This window comes from Carcharhinus amblyrhynchos, chromosome 5 (genome assembly GCF_965287045.1).
Source record: "Carcharhinus amblyrhynchos chromosome 5, sCarAmb.v2.hapA, whole genome shotgun sequence".
NCBI lineage: Eukaryota > Metazoa > Chordata > Chondrichthyes > Carcharhiniformes > Carcharhinidae > Carcharhinus > Carcharhinus amblyrhynchos.
Window position 1 is genome coordinate 96,314,670 of NC_137328.1, and position 21,408 is coordinate 96,336,077.

The 21,408-nt window shown below is 42.8% G+C and overlaps 1 protein-coding gene across 2 annotated transcripts in view; it reads left to right on the top strand.

Moving 5' to 3' along the window:
* tnpo1 (transportin 1) overlaps nt 1–21,408 on the top strand; it is a 171,377-nt gene that overhangs the window by 58,077 nt on the left and 91,892 nt on the right. For both annotated transcript variants that reach the window (XM_080189242.1, XM_080189244.1), the window contains exon 4: nt 20,374–20,523. In XM_080189242.1, the coding sequence (XP_080045368.1) occupies nt 20,374–20,523 (150 nt within the window). The remainder of the gene's footprint in view (nt 1–20,373; nt 20,524–21,408) is intronic.

The following is a 21,408-nucleotide window of genomic DNA, read 5'->3' on the forward strand; positions in this document are numbered from 1 at the left end:
AAGGCAGAGAAAGCAAAGACAAAAATCAAGAAGGGCCACAGTACAGAGTGCAGAGACTGGAGAACTCAGTGAATGGATCCAGTAAGGCTAACAAATAAAACACGGAGAGTGTATAAAACAGGACAGATGGTCTGAGAAAGCAGGGCAGTGAGCAAGGGACGTTTAGATTAAATTGCATTTATTTCCATGCAAGAGGCCTGGCGGGCAAGGCAGATGAACTTGGCATGGATGGGTATATATGACTGGGATATTATAGCAATTACTGAAGCATGGCTGAGGGAGGGGCAGGACTGGCAGCTCAATGTTCCAGGGTATAGATGCTATGGAAAAGATAGAACAGGAGGTAAAAGAGGAAGGGGAATTGTGTTTTTGATTAGGGGAGACATCAAGGCAGTACTGAGTGGCAGTATATCCAAGAGTTGGCCCACTGAGTATGGGTAGAACTGAGAAATAGGAAGGAGAATGTCATTTTGATGGGATTGTACTTCAGGCTCTAAAAAAAGTCAGCAGGGAATCGAGGAACAAATATATGAGGAGATATGTGGGTTACAGTGCCTGGTTGGGATTGTGGTTGGTGCAGACCTGAAGGGCTGAGTGGCCTCCTTTCTACACTGTAGGGATTCTGAGATTTATAGATAGCTCCAAGAAAAATAGGGTGGTAATAGTAGGGGACTTTAATTTTCCCAACGTTGACGAGGACAGCCATAGTATTAGGGGCTTGAATGGAAAGAAATTTCAGTGTATTCAGGAGGAATTTATTATTCAGTATGTGGATGGCACGACTAGAAAGGGGGCAAAACCTGACCTCTTGGGAAATAAGGAAGGGCAGGTAACAGAAGAGTTAGTGAGGGATCACTTTGGGACCAGTGACCATAAAACTAATGAAATTAAGATAGCTATGGAGAATGATAGGTCTGGCCCAAAAGTTGAAATTCTAAATTGGGGCAAGGCCAATTTTGATAGTATCAGGCAAGAACTTTCAAAGTTGATGGGGGAAGTCTATTAGCAGGCCAAGGGGCATCTGGTAAGTGGGAGGCTTTCAAGTGTGTTAACCAGGGTTCAGGATAAGCACATTCCATTTTACACTGAAGGGCAAGGCTGGCAGAAGTAGGGAAGCTGGATGATTTGAAATATTGAGGCCGTGGTCAAGAAGAAGGAGGCATATGACATGCACAGCAAGCTGAGATCAAGAGGATCCTCTTGAGTATAGAGGTTGTCAGAGTAGAGTTGAGAGAAATCAGGAGGGCAAAAAGGGGACATGAAATTGCTTTGGCCGATAAAGCAAAGGAGAATCCAGAGAGCTTCTATAATAAAAGGCAAAAGAGTAACAAGGGAGAGAGTAGGGCTGTTTAAGGATCAACAAGCTCATTTATATGCAGATCTGCAAGAGGTGGGTGAGATCCTAAATGAGTATTTCTCACTGCTATTTACTGTTGAGAAAGACATGGTTATTAGGGAACTTTGGGGAAATAAATAGTTATGTCTTGAGGAATGTACATAGAGAAGGAGGTGCTGGAAATCTTAAATCACATCAAGGTAGATAAATCCCTGGGATTTGATGAAATGTATCTCAGGATGTTGTGGGGGACTAGGGAGGAAATTGTGTATTCCCCAGCAGAGATATTTTAGATCATTGACAGCCACAGGCGAGGTGCCTGAAGTTTTGAGGGTAGCAAATATTGTGCCTTTGTTTAGGAAGGGCTGTAGAGAAAAGCCTGGGGACTACAGACAGGTGAACCTAACATCTGTAGTGGGTAAGTTGTTTGAAGGTATTCTGAGAAACTGGATCTACAGGCATTTACAGGAGCAAGGACTGATTTGGAACAGTCAGCTTGGCTTTGAGTGGAAAATCATGTGTCTCAAATTTGATAAGAGTTTTTTGAAGGAGTAACCAAGAAGGTAGATGAGGGCAGTGCAGTTGATGTTGTCTACATGGACTTTAGCAAGCCCTATGACAAGATACCGCATGGTAGGTTGTTACGTAAGGTTAAATCTCTCGGGATCTAGAGTGAGGTAGCCAATTGGATACAAAATTGGCTTGATGGCAGAAGAGAGAGGGTAGTTGTAGAGGATTGTTTTTCAAACTGGAGGCCTGTGAACAGTACTGTGCCTCAGGGATTGGTGCTGGATCCACTGTTACTTGTTATTAATATTAATGATTTGGATGAGAATTTATGGGGCATGGTTAGTAAGTTTTAGCAGACACCAAGATTAGTGGCGTAGTGGACAGTGAAGAAGGTTATGTAGGATTGCAACAGGATCTTAATCAATTGGGCCAGTGGGCTGATGAATGGCAGATGGAATTTAATTTAGATAAATGTGAGATGATGCATTTTGGTAGATCAAATCGGGGCAGGACCTAATCAGTTAATGGTAGGACATTGGGGAGAGCTACAGAAGAAAGAGATCTAGGGGTACAGGTTCATAGCTCCTTGAAAGTGGACTCACTGGTGGACATAGTGGTGAGGAAGGCATTTGGCATGCTTGGTTTCATTTGTCAGAACATTGAATGCAGGAGTTGGGACATCTTGTTGAAATTGTACAAGACATTGGTAAGGCCACACATGGAACATTGTATATAGTTCAGGCAGCCTTATTATAGAAAGGATATTACTAAACTAGAAAGAGTGCAGAAAAGATTTACTAGGATCCTACTAGGATTTGATCCTCTGAATTATAAGGAGAGGCTGGATAGACTGGAACTTTTTTCCCTGTAGGCTTTGGGGTGATCTTACAGAGGTCTATAAAATAATGAGGGGCAAAGATCAGTAGATAGTCGACATCTTTTCCCAGAGGTAGGGCAGTCTAAAACTAGATGGCATCGATTTAAGGTGAGAGGGGAGAGATACAAAAGAATCCAGAAGAGCAATTCTTTCACCGAGGGTGGCGAGTACCTGGAATAAGCTGCTAGACGCAGTAGTTGAGGCGGGTACAATTTTGTCTTCTAAAAAGCATTTGAACAGTTACATGGGTATGGTTGGTATTGAGGGGTATGGGCCAAATGCGGCCAATTGGGACTAGCTTAGCGGTTAAAAACTGGTGGCATGGATAAGTTGGGCTGAAGGGCCTGTTTCCATGCTGTAAACCTCTGTGACTCTGATCATGTTAGTCTTACTGTTTATTTTATGCATTCTATGAATTTGAATTCATTTTATAGAAATTGATAGCACATTGGGCAGGAACCATTTTCAGGTCCCATGATGTTACCCAAAATAGGCAAGATGAAAGTTTCTTCCAAAATACTGGATACTTTAAAATAAAAGCTAGGCTTTTAGAATTAGGTATTTTTGTTTTGTTTCTTGTATGTTTTGCCCTTTTCCTCTGCCTGAAAAGCTCACCCACAAAGGTGCAGATTTATATGCTTTATTTAAGTTTGATACTACTATTTAACTTTTTTAGTTACCTATTCCAATTCTGTCTTCATTATCTAGCTACTATCCTTAACTGGTTTTAAATGGTAAATCCTCCCCTTCGCATTTTTCTTTCCTATTGTGATGTATCTATTCTGTGTATTCCAAATATCCCCTTAAGTATGTTCCACTGCATCACTAATGATCTAGCCCCTAGCTTGTCCCTTAACCTAAATTTGTGAATTTGCTTGCCCTGGTAATTGCCCTTATTTACATTTAAAATATTTGTCTTTGATCCACTCTTCTCTCCCTTAACTTGAATGCAAAATGAATCATATGATTGCTGCTACCCAGGGTGCTCTCACAATGAGGTCATTAATTTATCCTATCTCATTGTACAGTAGCATTGTATAGCCTGATCTCTGGTTGGTGCGACAATAAGCTGTTCTAAGAAATGATGTGGAAAACATTTTATCAAGGCTACCTATGCCCATCAGATTTTTCCTTTTTTAGAGAGCTTAAAATCCCCCTTTTGTTTTCACCATAATTTTCTAACAAGCTCCTATTAAACCTCCCCACAGAGTAATTACTGTTCAAAGCCTGTACACAGTCCCACAAGTGTCTTCTTGCCTTTGTCATTTTCTCATCCCCACCAAAACTATTTTTGCATCCTGGTTTCCTGAACTTGGGTCATTCCTCTAAGTGCTCATATCATCGATTAACAAGAGCCATCCCTCGCCTTCACCTAGCTTCCTGTCCTTTCTAAATGCCATGTCCCTGTCAATATTCAGGTCCAAATCCATATCACCCTGCACCCATGTCTCTGTAATGGATCGTGCTTATTTATTTCTACTTGAGCCATCAATTTGTTTTGAATGCTGTGTGCATTCAGCAACAGCCTTTAATTTTGTCCTCTTATTTTTGCAACCCCTAGTTTTATCAACTTTACTGTTAGGCTGGTACTCCCTTGTCATCGGCTGTTTATTGTTTCCCACATTAATATCATTCTCTCTTGCCTCGATTATTTAATTTGCCACACCTTCCCAAATTAAATCACTTATTTAGTTTACAACCTTCCCTAGGTACATGGCTTGCTAGAACACTGGTCCCAGCATGGATTAGGTATTGACTGTCCCAACTTTACAGCTCCCACTTTCCCCAGTACTGATGCCAGTGCCCCATGAATCGAATCCCACTTGAGCCATGCATTCATTTTATTACTCTATGCCAGTCTGTACAAGGCTCAAGAAATAATGCAGACATTATTACCTTTTGAGGTTCTTTTTTTTTAATTTAGTGCCTAGCTCCTCATATCCCTTTGTAAAACCTCTACTTCTACCTATGTCACTGGTAACTACATGGACTGTTGCAACTGGAACCTCCCTTCCAAGTAGTTCTTTAGTCCTGAGCAGGTATTCTGAACACTGGCTACGAGCAGACAATGCAGCCTTCTGGAATCCCTTGGCAACAGAGAACAGTGTCTATTCCTGACTATACTATTCCCCTCCTGCAACATTCTTTTTTTGTTCCCTGTACTCTGGTGCCATGACCTGGGATACATGTGCACAAATCATTGAAGGTGGCAGGGCAGGCTTACATGTATAATCCTGGGCTTATAAATTGGAGGGGAGCATACAAGAATACATTCATCATTAATCTATACAAAAGCCTGGTTTGGCTTCAGCTGGAGCATTCATGCAGTTCTGGGCACCACATTTTATGAAAGATGTGAAGGTATCTGAGAGGGTGCTGAAAAGATTCGTAAGAATATTCCATGAATAGATTGGAGAAACTGGGGGTGTTCTCTTTGAAGAAGAAATTTGATTGAGATTTTTCAGAATCAGTTGCTTGCTGCACAGAAGGTTGTCATTTGGCCCATTGAGTCCATGCTGCCCCACCCCTTCCCTGAGCAAGCAGTCAGTACTGCAAGTTTATTTCCTTTACCCAATCCAATTTTCTTTGAAACAATAAGTTGTTTCAGCTTCTAGCACACTTGTGGGCAGAGCATTCCAGGCATTTACACCCCCCCCCCCCCCCCCCAAGACATCTCTTGCCCAGAATCTTCGGCCACTAGTAGCTGTACAGTCAGGTAATGTGGATGTTTATTTGTTCTTGTCAGCTTATCTCAACTTGTGATAATCCTGTACACTTCTCTCAGATCTTCCCTGAATCGCCTTTGCTCCAAGGAGAACAACCCTAACTATGCTTTGTTAACCACTCTCCTAATATGAAGTCTCACAATACCAGGTTAAAATCCAACAGGTTTATTTGGAATCACAAGCTTTTAGAGTGCTGCTGCTTCTGTGTTACTCTTCCAATTTTGGTATTATTGGCAAATTTTGCCCAGTATCCAAGATCTAAATAATTTATGTATAGCAAAAAAAAAGCAGTGGTCTTGGCACAGACTCGTGAGGGAACATAGTCCACCCACCCTTCAGTCTGCAACATAACCGTCTACCTTGACTTGCTGCCTTCAGTTCGTGGATGGCACAGTGGTTAGCACTGCTGCCTCACAATTGATTCCTGGCTTTGGTTACTGTGCGGAATCTGCACATTCTGCTGAAGTCTGAGGGTTTCTTCCCGTAATCGAAAGATGTGCTGGTCAGTTTCAACTTAATTGCAGAGTTAATGTAAGCCTACTTGTGACACTAATAAACAAACTTTAAATTTAAACTTAAGCCTTTTTTTTATCCAGGTGCACATTGACCTTCCAGTTCCGCAGGTGCAATTTTTGTTAACTGGTCTTTTATGTGGCACTTTGTCAAATGCTTTCCTGAAGTCCATTCAGAAGCAGCCACCTTGTTCCCTCTGTCGACCTTTTACATTATTAGCAATTCACTTGCACTTCTTTCAGTTTAGTCTCCTGCATTCACAGCTCACAATGCAGTCTCCTCTACACTGGGGACACTAGATGCAGACTGGGTGACCATTTTACAGAACACTTTGCAGAACACCTTCCCTCAGGAAGATGGCAGGTTGAATTGGCTCAGTGTTAGGAAACAAGGGGTAGTGGTTGATGGATGTTTTTGCAAATGGAAAGCTGTTTCCATTGGTGTTTCATGGGGCTTGGTGTTGAGCTGTAACTTGGTTCTAAGCCTGACACAAACTGGAAGACCAACACCTCATCTTCCACTTAAGCATTTGAAAGCCTTCTGGACTTTGAATTCAACAACTTCAGACCATGAACGCTATCTTGCAGTTAGATATTTTTTCCTAGCCTCACACAAGAGCCAGACTGTAACTTGTTCTAAAGAATGCTGACCCTTGTTCTTCTATAAACACATTCTATTTGACCTTTATGTCAATATTAACATCTACCTTAGTCTTTAACACTATCATTACCACTCACTTCGCCTTGTGTCCATGACATCTTTGCCTCATCTCCTGATATCCCATCTATTCCTGACCTATTTTGCTCACCCCTTTGCCCCTCTCCAATCCTCTGACAGTTCCCCCCCCCCCATGTCTAGGGAGGCTTGAAAAATCAAAGCCAGCCCTTCCACTAACTCAACCCCCATGTCCTTTAGCAAGACATTAGCTACCCTGAGCAAAGCCAGTCTTTCCAGTACCATCTCCCTTTCAATTTTAACACGGTCCAATGCCTCCGTCATCTCTGTTTCTACTGATACCTTGTCAAATTCCTCTTGGTAAATAAATATTGATATAAAGAACTCAAGTATTCTAGCCTTGCTCAGCGCCTCTAAACATATATCACCCTTTTATCTAATTTGGTAACGTGTTCCCACATTCACTCTGTATCTTTTGATCCCTGTAGCCACAAGAGCCAAAGCTAACTCCTTCTTGAAAACATATAATTTTTAGTCTCAATTGCTTTCTGTGGTAGAGAATTCCACAAGTTTACAGCACTGGATAAAGGAATTACTCATCTCCGCTCTAAATGGTCCATCCCATATTCTCAGACTGTGACACCTGGTTCTGGATTCCCCTGCCAATGGGAACATCCTTCCTGCAACTATTCTGTCTAGGCCTGTTGAAATTTTACAGGTTTCTAAGATCCACACTCGTTCTTCTGAACTTCATGTGCTTTTATTTTCTGAATAATTCTGTTAGAGATGAAAGTTAGGGGAGTGGCTAGTGTAAACGAAAGTTTGAGATGTTGTAGCCTTTGTTTAGTGGGTGTGCCGAGAGGTGGAGAGGGAGCAAAAGGGAATGGAAATTGAGGGGTGATGAATGTAAAGGGAACTGTGCATTGGGGGCCAGGAAGGATTGACGGGCAGAGTTGGCTATGCAAGAAGAGAATGGTATTAATATGATGAGAGGAGAGGAAATGAACTAGTGTGATTGACATGAGAAAGAAGGTGCTACACTTATGATTGCCAGAGGATGTGATAGAGGAGAAGGAATTGAGTGGTGGGAGGGAGGTAAGTGATGTCAGGTGTTGTTAAGAAAGATGAAAGGTGGCAAGAAGTGCTCACCTCTTGCGATTTTTAAAAAAAAAAATTGGATCTGAGGGTGAAACTGGAGTTGCTGTGCAGTGATCACTAGGAGATACATAAAATCAATGAGTAATCATAGTCACTCTAATTTTTGCTTTTTTGAATTGCTTCCAGTAACTCATTTTTGTGACTAGATTTCTCCTTTATTGATTGTAAGGCTAAATGCAGTAGTCGGTTGCCTGTTTGATCTTGGAGGGAAAGCTTTGTTAATTTTGCCCCAGATCATCGTTTCTCAATCAGACAAGAGTGGATTAATTAAAGAAAGCCATTGTAGATTTGTTAAAGACAAATTGTGCTCAATAACTTTTTGATGAGATTGAGTTGGTGTATATGGATTTCCTTTGATGTTTGATTAAATGCTCATAATAGGTTTGTCAACAAAGTTGAAACCCATGGAATAAAAGCCAGTGGCAGCATAAATACAGGTTTGGTTAAGTGACAGTAAACGGGGCAAACTTCCTCTTTTTTGGACAGAGAAAGATGTACGGTGGGGTTCTCCAGGGATCAGTACTGGGATCACTACTTTCCATGAATATATTAATGAGGGTGCAATTTCAAAATATGCATATGACAGTGAACTTGGTTGCAATATTGTGAACCATGAGGCGGATAGGATAGATTGCAGAGGATGTAGTAAGGCAGATGGAATGGATGCTTACGTGTCAGGTACTTAATTGGGAGAAATATGAAATGGTACATTTTAGTAAGAAGTTTGAGAAGGAACAATAAATTGAAGGGTCAATTTAAGGAGATATAGGGTTGGAAAAACCTGAAAGGCTATGTGCACTAATTGCTGAAGGTTCCAGGCTAGATTGAGAAAGTGGTTAAAAAGCACTGGGGACCTGGGCTTTATAATTAGAGGTACAGGATATTAAATCAAGGAAGTTGAGAGGAATGTTTGTAAAACACTGTTTCATTCTCAGCTAGATTATTTTGGGGACCATACTTTTTATGTGAGTGAATGAAGAATGTGAGGGCTTTCAAGAGGATACAGAAAAGATTTATCATAGAATGTTTACAGCACAAAAAGAGGCCAATTGGCCTGACTGTCTACTGAATTTCTGAAAATACAATTTAATTAATTCCACACGGCCCTGCAAATCTTTTCCCTTCAAATAATTATCTAATTCCGTTTCAAAAGCCATAATTTAATCTGCCTCCTTCATATTCTCAGGTATTGCTTTCCGGATGTTAACCACTCTGCATCAAAGAAGTTTTTCCTTGTTGTGCCATTGCTTCTTTTGCCAATTGTCTTAAATCAATGTCTTCTGTAAGTTTAAAGTTTATTTATTAGTGTTACAAGTAGGGTTACATTAACAATGCAATGAAGTTACTGTGAAAATCCCCCAGTTGTTACACTCCAGCACCTGTTCGGAAACACTGAGGGAGAATTCATCATAGCCAGTGCATGTAACCAGCGCATCTTTCGGACTGTGGGAGGAAGCAAAGCATCCAAAGGAAACCCAGTGTGCAGACTCTGGAAGACAGTGACCCGAGCCGGAAATCGAACCCATGTTTCTGATACTGTGAAGCAGCAGCGCTAACCTCTGCTATTGTGCCACCTTTGATCCTTCCAACAATGGGGAACAGTTTTTCCATATCTTCTCTGACTCTCATGATTTTGAATACCTATCTACATTTAAGAGAATGCTTACAGCGATGAAGAACTTTAGTTCTGAGGATATTTTGGAGAAGCTGGGGTTCTTCTGCATAGAGAACTGAAGGACGGGAGGAAATTTTAGAGATATTCAAAACCCTGAATGGTCTAACCAGAGAGGAGTGTGGAGAACTAGAGGACGCAGATTTAAGGCAATTGTCAAATGGCAACATGAGAGAACTTTATGTAGCTGTTGGTTAGGATCTGGAATGCACTGCCTGAAAATGTGGAGATGAATTCAATAGTGGTATTTAGAAAGGAATTAGATGAGCACCCAAAGACAAAATGTGCAGGTTTAATGGGAGAAGGGAGTAGTTATGGAAGTAGCTGAATTGCTTTTGCGGAGGGCTTACCCAGACTAAATGGTTATAGCACAGGAAACCTTTCAGTGAATATGTCATGCTGCCGAAGGAATAACTTACTTGATATGGTTTGATTTCAAACACAGGTCCGAATGCATGTGGAAAGAACAACTAAATATTGTCAGTTTACATAGGATTTGTAGCACTGAAACGGGCTGTAGCAGACTTTGATGTTCAGCCTTTTAATTTGCACCAGACCAAGTCATGGAGTTCTCTTAAACGGCAGTTTTTAATTCAAGTTATATAGTGAAGATACTGGAAAATCACACCAGAGTCCAGAATTCAGGAATACAAAAGCAGTTGTAATTTCAAATTTGATTACAAGTAATTAGCATATACCAATCATGGTATAGGAGTTCTCTCATTCATAGCTATTAAGGTTGTATTAGTCCATAAGGTACACATATTAAAACCAATCACAATCTTTACATGCCTGCTTAATTATAATATCTAATCAGCATGAAGACTTAAGCGTATTACCTGACATAATTCATCATTGTTACAAATTATCACTGATGTCCTAGTTTGTGTCTGTGTACATTAGTCCTCCCAGATCCAGATGTCTGATTAAATGAATTCTCTCAGATTAAAGGCCTTGGAGCTTATCTGTGAAGACTTTTATAAAGATCTTTTCTTCCCCCATAGCAGCTTGTGTGATTTTTAAACTTGTGATTATTAACTCTGTCACAGACTTTTCAGCCCAACTAGTTCTTGCCAACATTTGTACTTTCATCTTTCCTTACGTAAATCTATCAGAATAACCCTGTTTACTTTTCATGCTTGTTTGGCCTACACTTGACTGTTCACTTCCAAGAACTCCCTATGGTAGCAAGTTTCATATTCTCATCACACTTGATATGTGAATGAATAAAAGAGTCTTCTGAATTCTCAATTGGATTTCTTGGTGAACTAAGCTTCCCTCAGTCGATTGCCTCATGGGGTCTGAAATCCAAATAAACAATTTTGCTGATGCAAGTAACAGGTAAAAGTTATAACAGCGGAGATCCTGGATGTGAGTTGTAGAATATGTAATAATTCAGTGCTGCTTGTGCTCTATTTGGTTTGTACTTGTTACAACAATCTAGTTCATGGTTTGTGTTAATGTTTGAGATAATCTTAGTTCAGGGAAGATGATTGTTGTGAAGGTAACTAAAATGCTTGCTTTGGAAGTTACCAGAACACCTAAATGAAAACGGCAATTCAGAAGGTTATCCTAATTGTTTAAAAGAGTTGAAGACATAAAACAGTCAGTGGGCATAATTAGCTGGTGCACAAGAGGTGTGATGATTGCTTGTCAATAAGTGTAGTCCAGAGCAATATTTTGCTTTGGGAGTTAAAGCTGTATTATTTTAAAACCATTCAAGGAAGCTTGAAGGGCCATGGAGATGTGTGGAGCTTAAGGTTTTCTGGTTTCAATTTATCTTTGATTGCTGGGAGTTGCAGCTTGGACCTTGTGTCGTTTTCAGCTCTGAGAAACTTTGGCAGCCTTTCAGCACAGTTAGATGTTCTGGGAAGTTGTGAAGGTGGCAGAAGGTTGTTGGATCTATCTTAGAGTGTTACAGCTCAGAAGACATCTTGAGCCACTTATAACGAGTGTAGTCAGGAGACAGGTTCACAGAAACACCAGCATATTGAAGCTAGAAATCTGCAAAAGGGCTGAAAGAGGGCTTTGCGAATCCTGCTAATTGTAGTCTAGGAGGAAGAGATCAAACCATCAGGAGTTGAGCAGTCCTTGAAACACTCTGAGTTGAGTAGCTTTGAAGGAGTTAGCCTAGATCTTCGAAAATGAAGTTTTGAAATCCCTCCTGAGGAAGCTGTTCTTGAGTCGGTTGGTACGTGATTCAGACTTTTGAATCTTTTTCCCAAAGGAAGAAAGTGGAAAAGAGAATGTCGGGGTGCATGGGGTCCGTGATTGTGCTGGCTGCTTTGTTGAGGCAGCAGGAAGTATAGACAGAGTTGATGGATGGGAGGCTGGATGCGTGCTGGATTGGGCCACATTCCACTCATGGAAGTCCTTCAACTTCCTTTTCATTATGAAAACTTTTTGTCCATTTTTGAAACAAGGCAGTAATGAGGGCAGGTGCTGAGTGGCTCTGGTGGAACCCAAACTTTGCATCAGTGAAAGGAAACTACTTAGTAAGTGCCACTTGATCACTTTCCTGATGCTCAAGAGTAAACTGATGGGGCAGCAACTTATCAGGTTTAATTTATTCTGCTTTTTGTGAACAGAACTTACTTGGGCAATAGTCCATTTTGTCAGGTTGTGCCAGTGTTGTATGCTGGAAGAGCTTGGTTAGGGATGTAAATTATGGAGGACAGGTTTTTAGTACTATTGCTAGAATGTTGTCTGGCCCCATAGCTCTTGCAATGTATAGTGTGTTTAGCTGTTTGTTAATATCACATGGACTGGGTCGAATTTGCTGAAGATTATAATTTGTGATGTTGGGGACCTCAGGAGGAGGCTGAGATGGATCATAAGGAATAGAGTCGTAATTGGGGACAGTGGGGTTAAGGGTATTGACACTGTCCTTTGTTACAATGACAAAGTGCACAGAAGGGTGTTTTGTCCGCCTGGTGCTTGGGTCCAGGATGTCACATCTGGGCTGCAGAGGAACCTGGAGTGGGAAGGTGAGAATCCGGTCGTTGTAGTACATGTGGGTGCCAACGACGTAGGCAAAATGCAAACTGAGGATCTGGGGAGGGAGTATGAAAAGCTGGGAATGGAATTAAAATGTAGAAGTGACAAGGTGGTTATCTCTGGACTACTGCCTGAACCGAGTGCAGACGGGTGTAAGGTTAATGAGATTAAGGAAGTGAATGGGTGGCTCAGGGATTGGTGTGGGAGGAATGAATTTGAATTTATGGGGCATTGGCATCAGTATTGGGGTAGGTGGGACCTGTTCGGGTGGGATGGGGTTGGTCTGAACCGTGCTGGGACCAGAGTCCTGGCGAATCGTGTAAATAGGACTGTAGGTAGGGCTTTAAACTAATTGGGGGGGGGGGGGGGGGGGGGTGCGAGGGTAGGTGACATTACGGGGTCTAAAGTTAAGGAGAGGGTACAGGTAAGGGAAGAGGCCGAGGATGTCCCAATAATAAAGGGAGTAGGGGGCGTGAGTATGGTTGGTGGCGTTCTGGCAAATAGGGTCCAGGTGAAGGCTGGGATGAAGGCACTTTATCTGAATGCACGAAGCATTCAGAATAAAGTGGATGAGGTGGTGGCGCAGATCAGCACAAATGGATATAATCTGGTGGCCATTACAGAGACGTGGCTGGAAGGTGACAGGGCCTGGGAGCTGAATGTCCAGGGGTATCAAGTGTTTAGGAAGGTTAGGCGGGAGGAAAAAGGGGGGGAAGCGTAGTTCTGCTGATTAAGGATAGCATCAGGGTGGTAGCAAGGGTTGATATAGGAACCAAAGAGCAGAAAGTGGAATCGTTGTGGGTGGAGATTAGGATCAGCAAAGGGAGGAAGACGCTGGTGGGTGTCGTCTATAGGCCCCCAAATAATGACCTGGAGGTGGGCCGGGCTGTTAACGTGCAAATGTGCGGCTTGCAGGAATGGAACGGCGATAATTATGGGGGATTTCAATCTACATATTGATTGGTTGACCCATGTTGGACGCGGTGGGCTTGAGGAGGAGTTCTTGGAATGCCGCCGGGATAGTTTCCTTGAACAGTGTGTGTTGGAGCCGATGAGGGAGCGAGCTATCTTGGATCTGGCGTTATGTAACGAGGCGGATAGAATTAGGGACCTTGTGGTGAAGGATCCTCTTGAGAAGAGCGATCATTGTATGGTGGAGTTTCTGGTGCAGATGGAGGAGGAGAAAGTGGGTTCCCGGACACGCGTCCTTTGTTTGAACAGAGGGGAGTACGGAAGGATGAGAGAAGAATTGGCGAATGTTGACTGGGGGAGCGCGTTGGAAGGTAGGTCTGCTGAGGAGCAGCGGAGGATCTTTCTTGGTGCTCAGCAGAAATTTATTCCGATGGTTAAAAAGGACCGTAGGAGGAGAGGTAATAAGCCGTGGATAACGAAGGAGGTGAAGGAAAGTGTTAAATTAAAAGCGGATGCGTTTAGAGTAGCTAAGAGTAGTGGTGAGAAGAGGATTGGGAGAGGTTTAAATGTCAACAAAGATTGACAAAGAAGTTGATAAAGAAGGGTATGAAAAAACTAGAAGCTGGGCTAGCGCTTAATATAAAAAAGGATAGCAAGAGTTTTTATAAATATATAGAAAGGAAGAGGCTGACTAGGGTGAACGTTGGACCTTTAGAGGATGAGAGGGGGGACTTAGTGGTAGGGGATGGTGAAATGGCTGAGGCCTTGAATAACTTTTTTGCTTCGGTCTTCACGGAAGAGGACGAGAATAATTTGCCGGGTGTTAGCGATGGAAAGATGGTAGGACAGGAGGGTCTCAATGACATTATTGTTACTAGAGAGGCGGTGCTCGACAGACTGGAGGGACTGATTGTGGACAAGTTCCCAGGACCGGATGGAATACATCCAAGGGTTCTGAAAGAAATGGCGGAGGTGATAGTGGATGCCTTGGTGGTTATTTTCCAAACGTCGCTGGATTCCGGGGAAGTGCCAGAAGATTGGAAAACGGCTAATGTTACGCCGTTGTTTAAGAAGGGTGGCAGGCAAAAGGCAGGGAATTATAGGCCGATTAGTTTAACGTCTGTTATAGGTAAAATGTTAGAATCTGTCATCAAGGAGGAAATAGCGAGGCATCTTGAGGGGAATTTCTTGATAGAGCAGACGCAGCACGGTTTCGTTAAGGGGAAGTCGTGTCTGACGAATTTATTGGAGTTCTATGAGGATGTGTCTAGGGCGGTGGATAGAGGAGAGCTGGTGGATGTGGTGTTTCTTGATTTTCAGAAGGCGTTTGACAAGGTACCTCACGAGGTTATTGCAGAAGGTAAGGGGGCATGGAGTTGGGGATAGGGTGTTAGCGTGGATAGGGGATTGGCTGTCAAATAGGAGGCAGAGAGTGGGGGTTAATGGGTGCTATTCAGATTGGCGGTTGGTGACTAGTGGAATGCCCCAGGGGTTGATTCTGGGGCCTCAGCTATTTACCATTTATATAGATGATCTGGAGGAGGGAACCGAGTGTATGGTGTCGAAATTTGCTGATGACACCAAGATTGGTGGAACGGCAAATTGTGCGGAGGGTGTGGAGAGTCTGCAGAAGGATCTAGATAGGCTGGGCGAATGGGCCAGGAACTGGCAAATGGAATTTAATGTTGGCAAGTGCGAGGTGGTCCACTTTAGTAGGAATAATGGTAGGAAGGACTATTACTTACATGGCGAAAAACTGCAGCATGCAACGGTGCAGAGGGACCTCGGGGTCCTTGTGCATGAGCCGCAAAAACCCAGCCTGCAGGTGCAGCAGGTGGTCAGGAAGGCGAATGGGATGCTGGCCTTCATAGCGAGGGGGATTGAATATAAAAGTAGGGAGGTCTTGCTGCAGCTGTATAGGGCACTGGTGAGGCCGCAGCTGGAGTACTGTGTGCAGTTTTGGTCGCCGAACTCACGCAAGGATATTTTGGCCTTGGAGGGCGTGCAGAGGAGGTTTACTAGGCTGATGCCAGAGTTGAGGAGGTTGAACTATGAGGAGAGGCTGAATAAACTCGGCTTGTACTCGTTAGAGTTTAGAAGAATGAGGGGAGATCTCATTGAGACATATAAGATGATGAATGGGATGGATAGGATAGAGGTGGAGAGGCTCTTCCCGCTCAGAAAGGACAGTAGGACTAGAGGGCACAGCCTCAAGATAAAGGGGGGGCGGTTTAGAATGGAGTTGAGGAGGAACTTCTTCACTCAAAGCGTGGTGAATCTCTGGAATTCTCTGCCCGTTGAAGTGGTGGAGGCTACCTTGCTAAATATTTTTAAGACGCGGGTTGATGGGTTTTTGATAAGCGAGGGGATTAAGGGTTATGGGGAGAGGACGGGAAAGTGGAACTGAGCCACGACAGATCAGCCATGATCTTATTGAATGGCGGGGCAGGCTCGAAGGGCCAGATGGCCTACTCCTGCTCCTATTTCTTATGTTCTATCATCTGACTGAAGATGGTTGCAAATGCTTCAGCCTTGTGTTTTGCATTGATGTGCTGGGCTTTCCCCATTATTTAGGGCAGTGATATTTCTGGAGCCTCCTCAAGTTAATTGTTTCATTGTCCACCGTCACTTAGCATTGGTGTGGCAGAATTGGGAAGCTTGGGTATGATTTTGGTTCTGGAGATACTTAGCTGTCTATCACATTCTGCTTCCACTAGTCTTGTGTTGCTTCAGTGATGCCCCTGGCTTGCTCTCTTGCAATCTTCATTGAACCAGGCCCAGTTTGATGGTAATGGCAGATTAGGGGGCATACCAGGCTCTGAGGTTAGATTGTGGTTGAATACTATTCTGCTGTTTTAGCTGATGGCCCACAGTGCCTCATGGATGACCAGTTTGAGTTGTTGGATCTGTTTAAAATCCATTCCATTTAGCACATTGGTAGTAGCATACAGTACAGTGGAGGGTATCCTCAATATGAAGATGGGGCTTTTTCTCCAGAAGAACTCTGTGGTGCTTATTCCTGATGTGGAGATGCCACTGTTGGGGTAAGCACAGTAAGAAGTCTCACAGCATCAGGTTAAAAGTCCAACAGGTTTATTTGGTAGCATAAGCTACCATGTCACGCTGTCTGTAACCCCCGTGGCTTGCCTGGGTTTGCAAAATCTCACTAACTTTCTGGCTGGAGACAATTCGCACCTATTTAACCTGTGCCTAACCCTCTCTACTTACATTGCCTGTACCTGTAAAGACTTGATTATCTGTGAACATTCCAACCATTATCTTGTAAATTTCGTCTGTGTCTATGTATGCTCTGTTTGTGAACACAACTCTTCACTCACCTGAAGAAGGAATAACACTCAAAGCTTGTGCCACCAGATAAACCTGTTGGACTTTAACCTGGTGTTGTGAGACTTCTCACTGTGCTCATTCCTACCAGTACTGTAATAGAGAGAGAGAGAGAGATATCTGTGTCAGGTAGTTAGGTGAAGACAAGGTCAAATAAGTTTTTCCCTCTTGGTTCCCTCTCCAACTATGGCATTGCAAGTCTAGCAGCTGTGCCTTTTAGGACTTGGTCAGTAGTAATGCCACCAAGCCACTCTTGGTGATGGATTTTGAAGTTTCCCCCACCCTGAATTTTACCTTAATGCTACCTTCAAGTGGTGCTCAACATAGAGGAATATTGGTTTCCTTCCTCATGTTTGACATGATTCCATCATACGTTGTGGAGTTGATGTTGGAGACCTCCTGGGAAGCTTTTTCCATAGAATCCCTATACTGCAGAAGGAGGCCATTCAGCCCATTTGAATCTGCACTGATTCTATGAAACAGCATCTTATCCAGGCCTATTTCTCCATCCTATCCCTTTAACCCTGTGCATTTACTATGACTAATCAACATAATCTACACATTTTTGGCACTAAACATCAATTTAGCATTGCCAGTCCATCTAATCTGCGTATCTTTGGACTGTGGTGGAAACTGGAGCACTCGGAAGAAACAGACATGGAGAATGTGAAAACTCCACATCGTCACCCAAGACTGCCTGGTGCTGAGATAACAGAACTAACCACTGCCACCTGTCTGCATCCTGTTGTGTTGTCATCTTTGTGCTGTTAGTGAGACTTCCTGGCCCAGGGACTTTGCTGTTGGTTGTAAGATATGATTGTTAGATAGCTCTCTTTTGGCACAAGTGCCTACATGTTAGTAAAGAGGACTTTGTAGGATCACCAGGACTGGGTTGCCGTTGTCACTTCTGGTACCTGGGGAGATGCTAGGTGGTCCATCCGGTTTCATTCCTTTTTAGACTTTGTGGTTTAATACAACTGTGTGGCTTGATAGGACATTTCATAGTTCATTTAACCACACTGTTCTGTCTGGAGTTGCATGTAGGCCAGACCAATAAAGAAGGTCTGTAGGGCATTAGTGAACCAGATCTTTTTACGACAATATATACACTCACATTACTGAGGTTAGCTTTAAATTCCATATTTAGTAATTTTAATTTAAATTCCACTAGCTTCCATGGTGAGATTTTATTCAGTGTTCCCAGAGAATTTGTGTGGGCCTTTGGATTCTAGTCAGTGACATTACCATGACCCAACTGCCGCCTCTTCAGTGTAACACTGCTATGGTGACAAGGGCATCTACTCCTACTTTTCTCTAGTAGCCACCTTTTGTGTTTGGGATCAAGGCTGTGAAGAGGTTTGAAACTATATGGTTCTCCAGAACGTAAATGTTAGCAAGCACATTATTAACATGTCTGTTGAATGATTTTTTTTGTCCACCACTAATTATATGTTTATTTGCACATGAAAACTAAACTGTATTCAAAAGTTGATTCTTTAGGAAACAAGAAATAGAATGTACTTGTTTTGTGTCAGCCTTGTGTTAGCGATGGAAAGATGGTAGGAGTGAAGGGCCTGAATGACATTATTGTTACTAGAGAGGCGGTGCTCGACAGACTGGAGGGACTGATTGTGGACACGTCCCCAGGACCGGATGGAATGCATCCAAGGGTCCTGAAGGAAATGGCGGAGGTGATAGTGGATGCCTTGGTGATTATTTTCCAAACGTCGCTGGATTCCGGGGAAGTGCCGGAAGATTGGAAAACGGCTGATGTTACGCTGTTGTTTAAGAAGGGTGGCAGGCAAAAGGTGGGGAATTATAGGCTGGTTAGTTTAACGTCTGTTGTAGGAAAAATGTTAGAATCCGTGATCAAGGAGAAAATAGCAAGGCATCTTGAGGAGAATTGTTTGGTAGAGCAGACGCAGCACAGTTTCGTTAAGGGGAAGTCGTGTCTGACAAGTTTATTGGAATTCTATGAGGATGTGTCTAGGGTGGTGGATAGAGGAGAGCTGGTGGATGTGGTGTTTCTTGATTTTCAGAAGGAGTTTGACAAGGTGCCACACAAGAGGTTATTACAGAAGGTCAGGGGGCATGGAGTTGGGGGTAGGGTGTTAGTGTGGATAGGGGATTGGCTGTCAAATAGGAGGCAGAGAGTGGGGGTTAATGGGTACTATTCGGATTGGCGGTTGGTGACTAGTGGAGTGCCCCAGGGGTCGGTGCTGGGGCCTCAGCTATTTACCATTTATATAGATGATCTGGAGGAGGGAACCGAGTGTATGGTGTCGAAATTTGCTGATGACACCAAGATTGGTGGAACGGCAAACTGTGCGGAGGGTGTGGAGAGTCTGCAGAAGGATCTAGATAGGCTGGGCGAATGGGCCGGGAACTGGCAAATGGAATTTAATGTGGGCAAATGTGAGGTTGTCCACTTTGGTAGGAATAATGGTAGGAAGGACTATTACTTACATGGCGAAAAACTGCAGCATGCAACGGTGCAGAGGGACCTCGGGGTCCTTGTGCATGAGTCGCAAAAACCCAGCCTGCAGGTGGTCAGGAAGGCGAATGGGATGCTGGCCTTCATAGCGAGGGGGATTGAGTATAAAAGAAGGGAGGTCTTGCTGCAGCTGTATAGGGCACTGGTGAGTCTGCAGCTGGAGTACTGTGTGCAGTTTTCGTCGCTGCACTTACGCAAGGATGTTTTGGCCTTGGAGGGCGTGCAGAGGAGGTTTACTAGGCTGATTCTGGAGTTGAGGGGGTTGAACTATGAGGAGAGGCTGAATAAACTGGGCTTGTACTCGTTAGAGTTTAGAAGAATGAGGGGAGATCTCATTGAGACATATAAGATGTTGAATGGGATGGATAGGATAGAGGTGGAGAGGCTCTTCCCGCTCAGAAAGGACAGTAGGACTAGAGGGCACAGCCTCAAGATAAAGGGGGGGGGGGGTTTAGAACGGAGTTGAGCAGGAACTTCTTCACTCAAAGCGTGGTGAATCTCTGGAATTCTCTGCCCGTTGAAGTGGTGGAGGCTGCCTCGCTCAATATTTTTAAGACGCGAGTTGATAGGTTTTTGATAGACAAGGGGATTAAGGGTTATGGGGAGAGGACGGGAAAGTGGAACTGAGCCACGACAGATCAGCCATGATCTTATTGAATGGTGGGGCAGGCTTGAAGGGCTAGATGGCCTACTCCTGCTCCTATTTCTTATGTTCTTACTCTGACAGTTTCTGAATCAGAATGTCATGGGTTCAACCTTTACTGTAGACATTTGAGCATGTAATAAAGTTCTGACAATTCAACAAAATACTGAGCGAGTGCTGCCAAATTAGTGGCCCCATTTTTAGGATGAGATGCAGAAGTGAAAGGTTGCATGGGACTATTCAAAGAGAAACAATATTCTCCCATTGTCCTAGCCATCATTGCTCCAACAACAAAACTAAATAAATTATTCATCATTACTATGCCTAAGTTAGCCTACAATGCAGCTGACTACTCTTAAATGTTCTTTATCGGGAATAAGGAGCTTTGGGATCTCATGAGGGTGTGAAAGGCATTATTTCATTGTAATTCCATTATTTAATGCATCCTGTTCATACCATTGCTATGGTGGCTATTTAAAAACCCAATATGCATTTTTTTTCTTGTTCCATTACAGATGAACCCACACGATCCTTGAGTGGTCTAATTTTGAAGAACAATGTGAAAGCCCATTTACACAATTTCCCAAATGGGGTAACAGACTTTATTAAAAATGAGTGCCTGAAAAACATTGGTGATCCCTCGCCCTTAATAAGAGCTACTGTTGGTAAGTTTGTAAAGTAATATTTTGGTTTGTTGATTCTTGATACTTTAATGTATTTTTAAATGAAAAATGATTGCAAATGACACCTTATTTTCTGGTAAGGGAGCTGCCCAACTTGAATGAAATGTAGTAATTTGAATAGTATGTTTTAAAAACACTAGAAATTGGAGCAGCAGCAGCCAATTCGGCAATTTTAAGACCGGTCATTCAGTACAGTTGTGGCTGATGTACCTCAATATCATCATCTGTACTATCCTCATGTTCCTTAATTCCTTTAAAATTTAAAAGTCTATTACTTACTGTGTTTCCTTAAGTTTCCAAACTCAAATTCCAAATATCTCAACCCTTTGAAGAAATTCCTCCCAATTTGAAGTCCTAGATGACTGACCCCAGATTAAGCCCAGTTCCTTGTTCCTCAGCTAGGCAAAACGTTTTACCAGCATCTACCCATTCAAGTCCCTTTAAAACTTCAATATTTCAATTAAAGGCTGAGGGGTGATCTGTTAGAAGTTTACAAAATTGAGGCTTAGATAGTCAGAGTCTTTTCCCAGGATAGAAATGTAAGTTATTAGTGTTGTAAAGCAGAGGTTGATTTTCCCCCTTCTGAGACACCCATGGAGGAGTACCTCGCCTTATAATCTGTAAAAGGTGTGTATGAAGTGGCGCAACCTGCTCTTTGGCAACTTCTAGTGGTTACATAAAAATCCCTGACGCGCTGTCTCAAATCAACACTCAAAATTTATTTATCTAACAAAGTGAGCAAATTAACTAAACTATTAACAAACCAAATAAATTGCTTCTATTAACTATTCCCAAATAACATTAGATTCTAATGGTACGCTGTTCAGGTACATAACAATTCCCACTCATTAACAAAATAGAATTTAG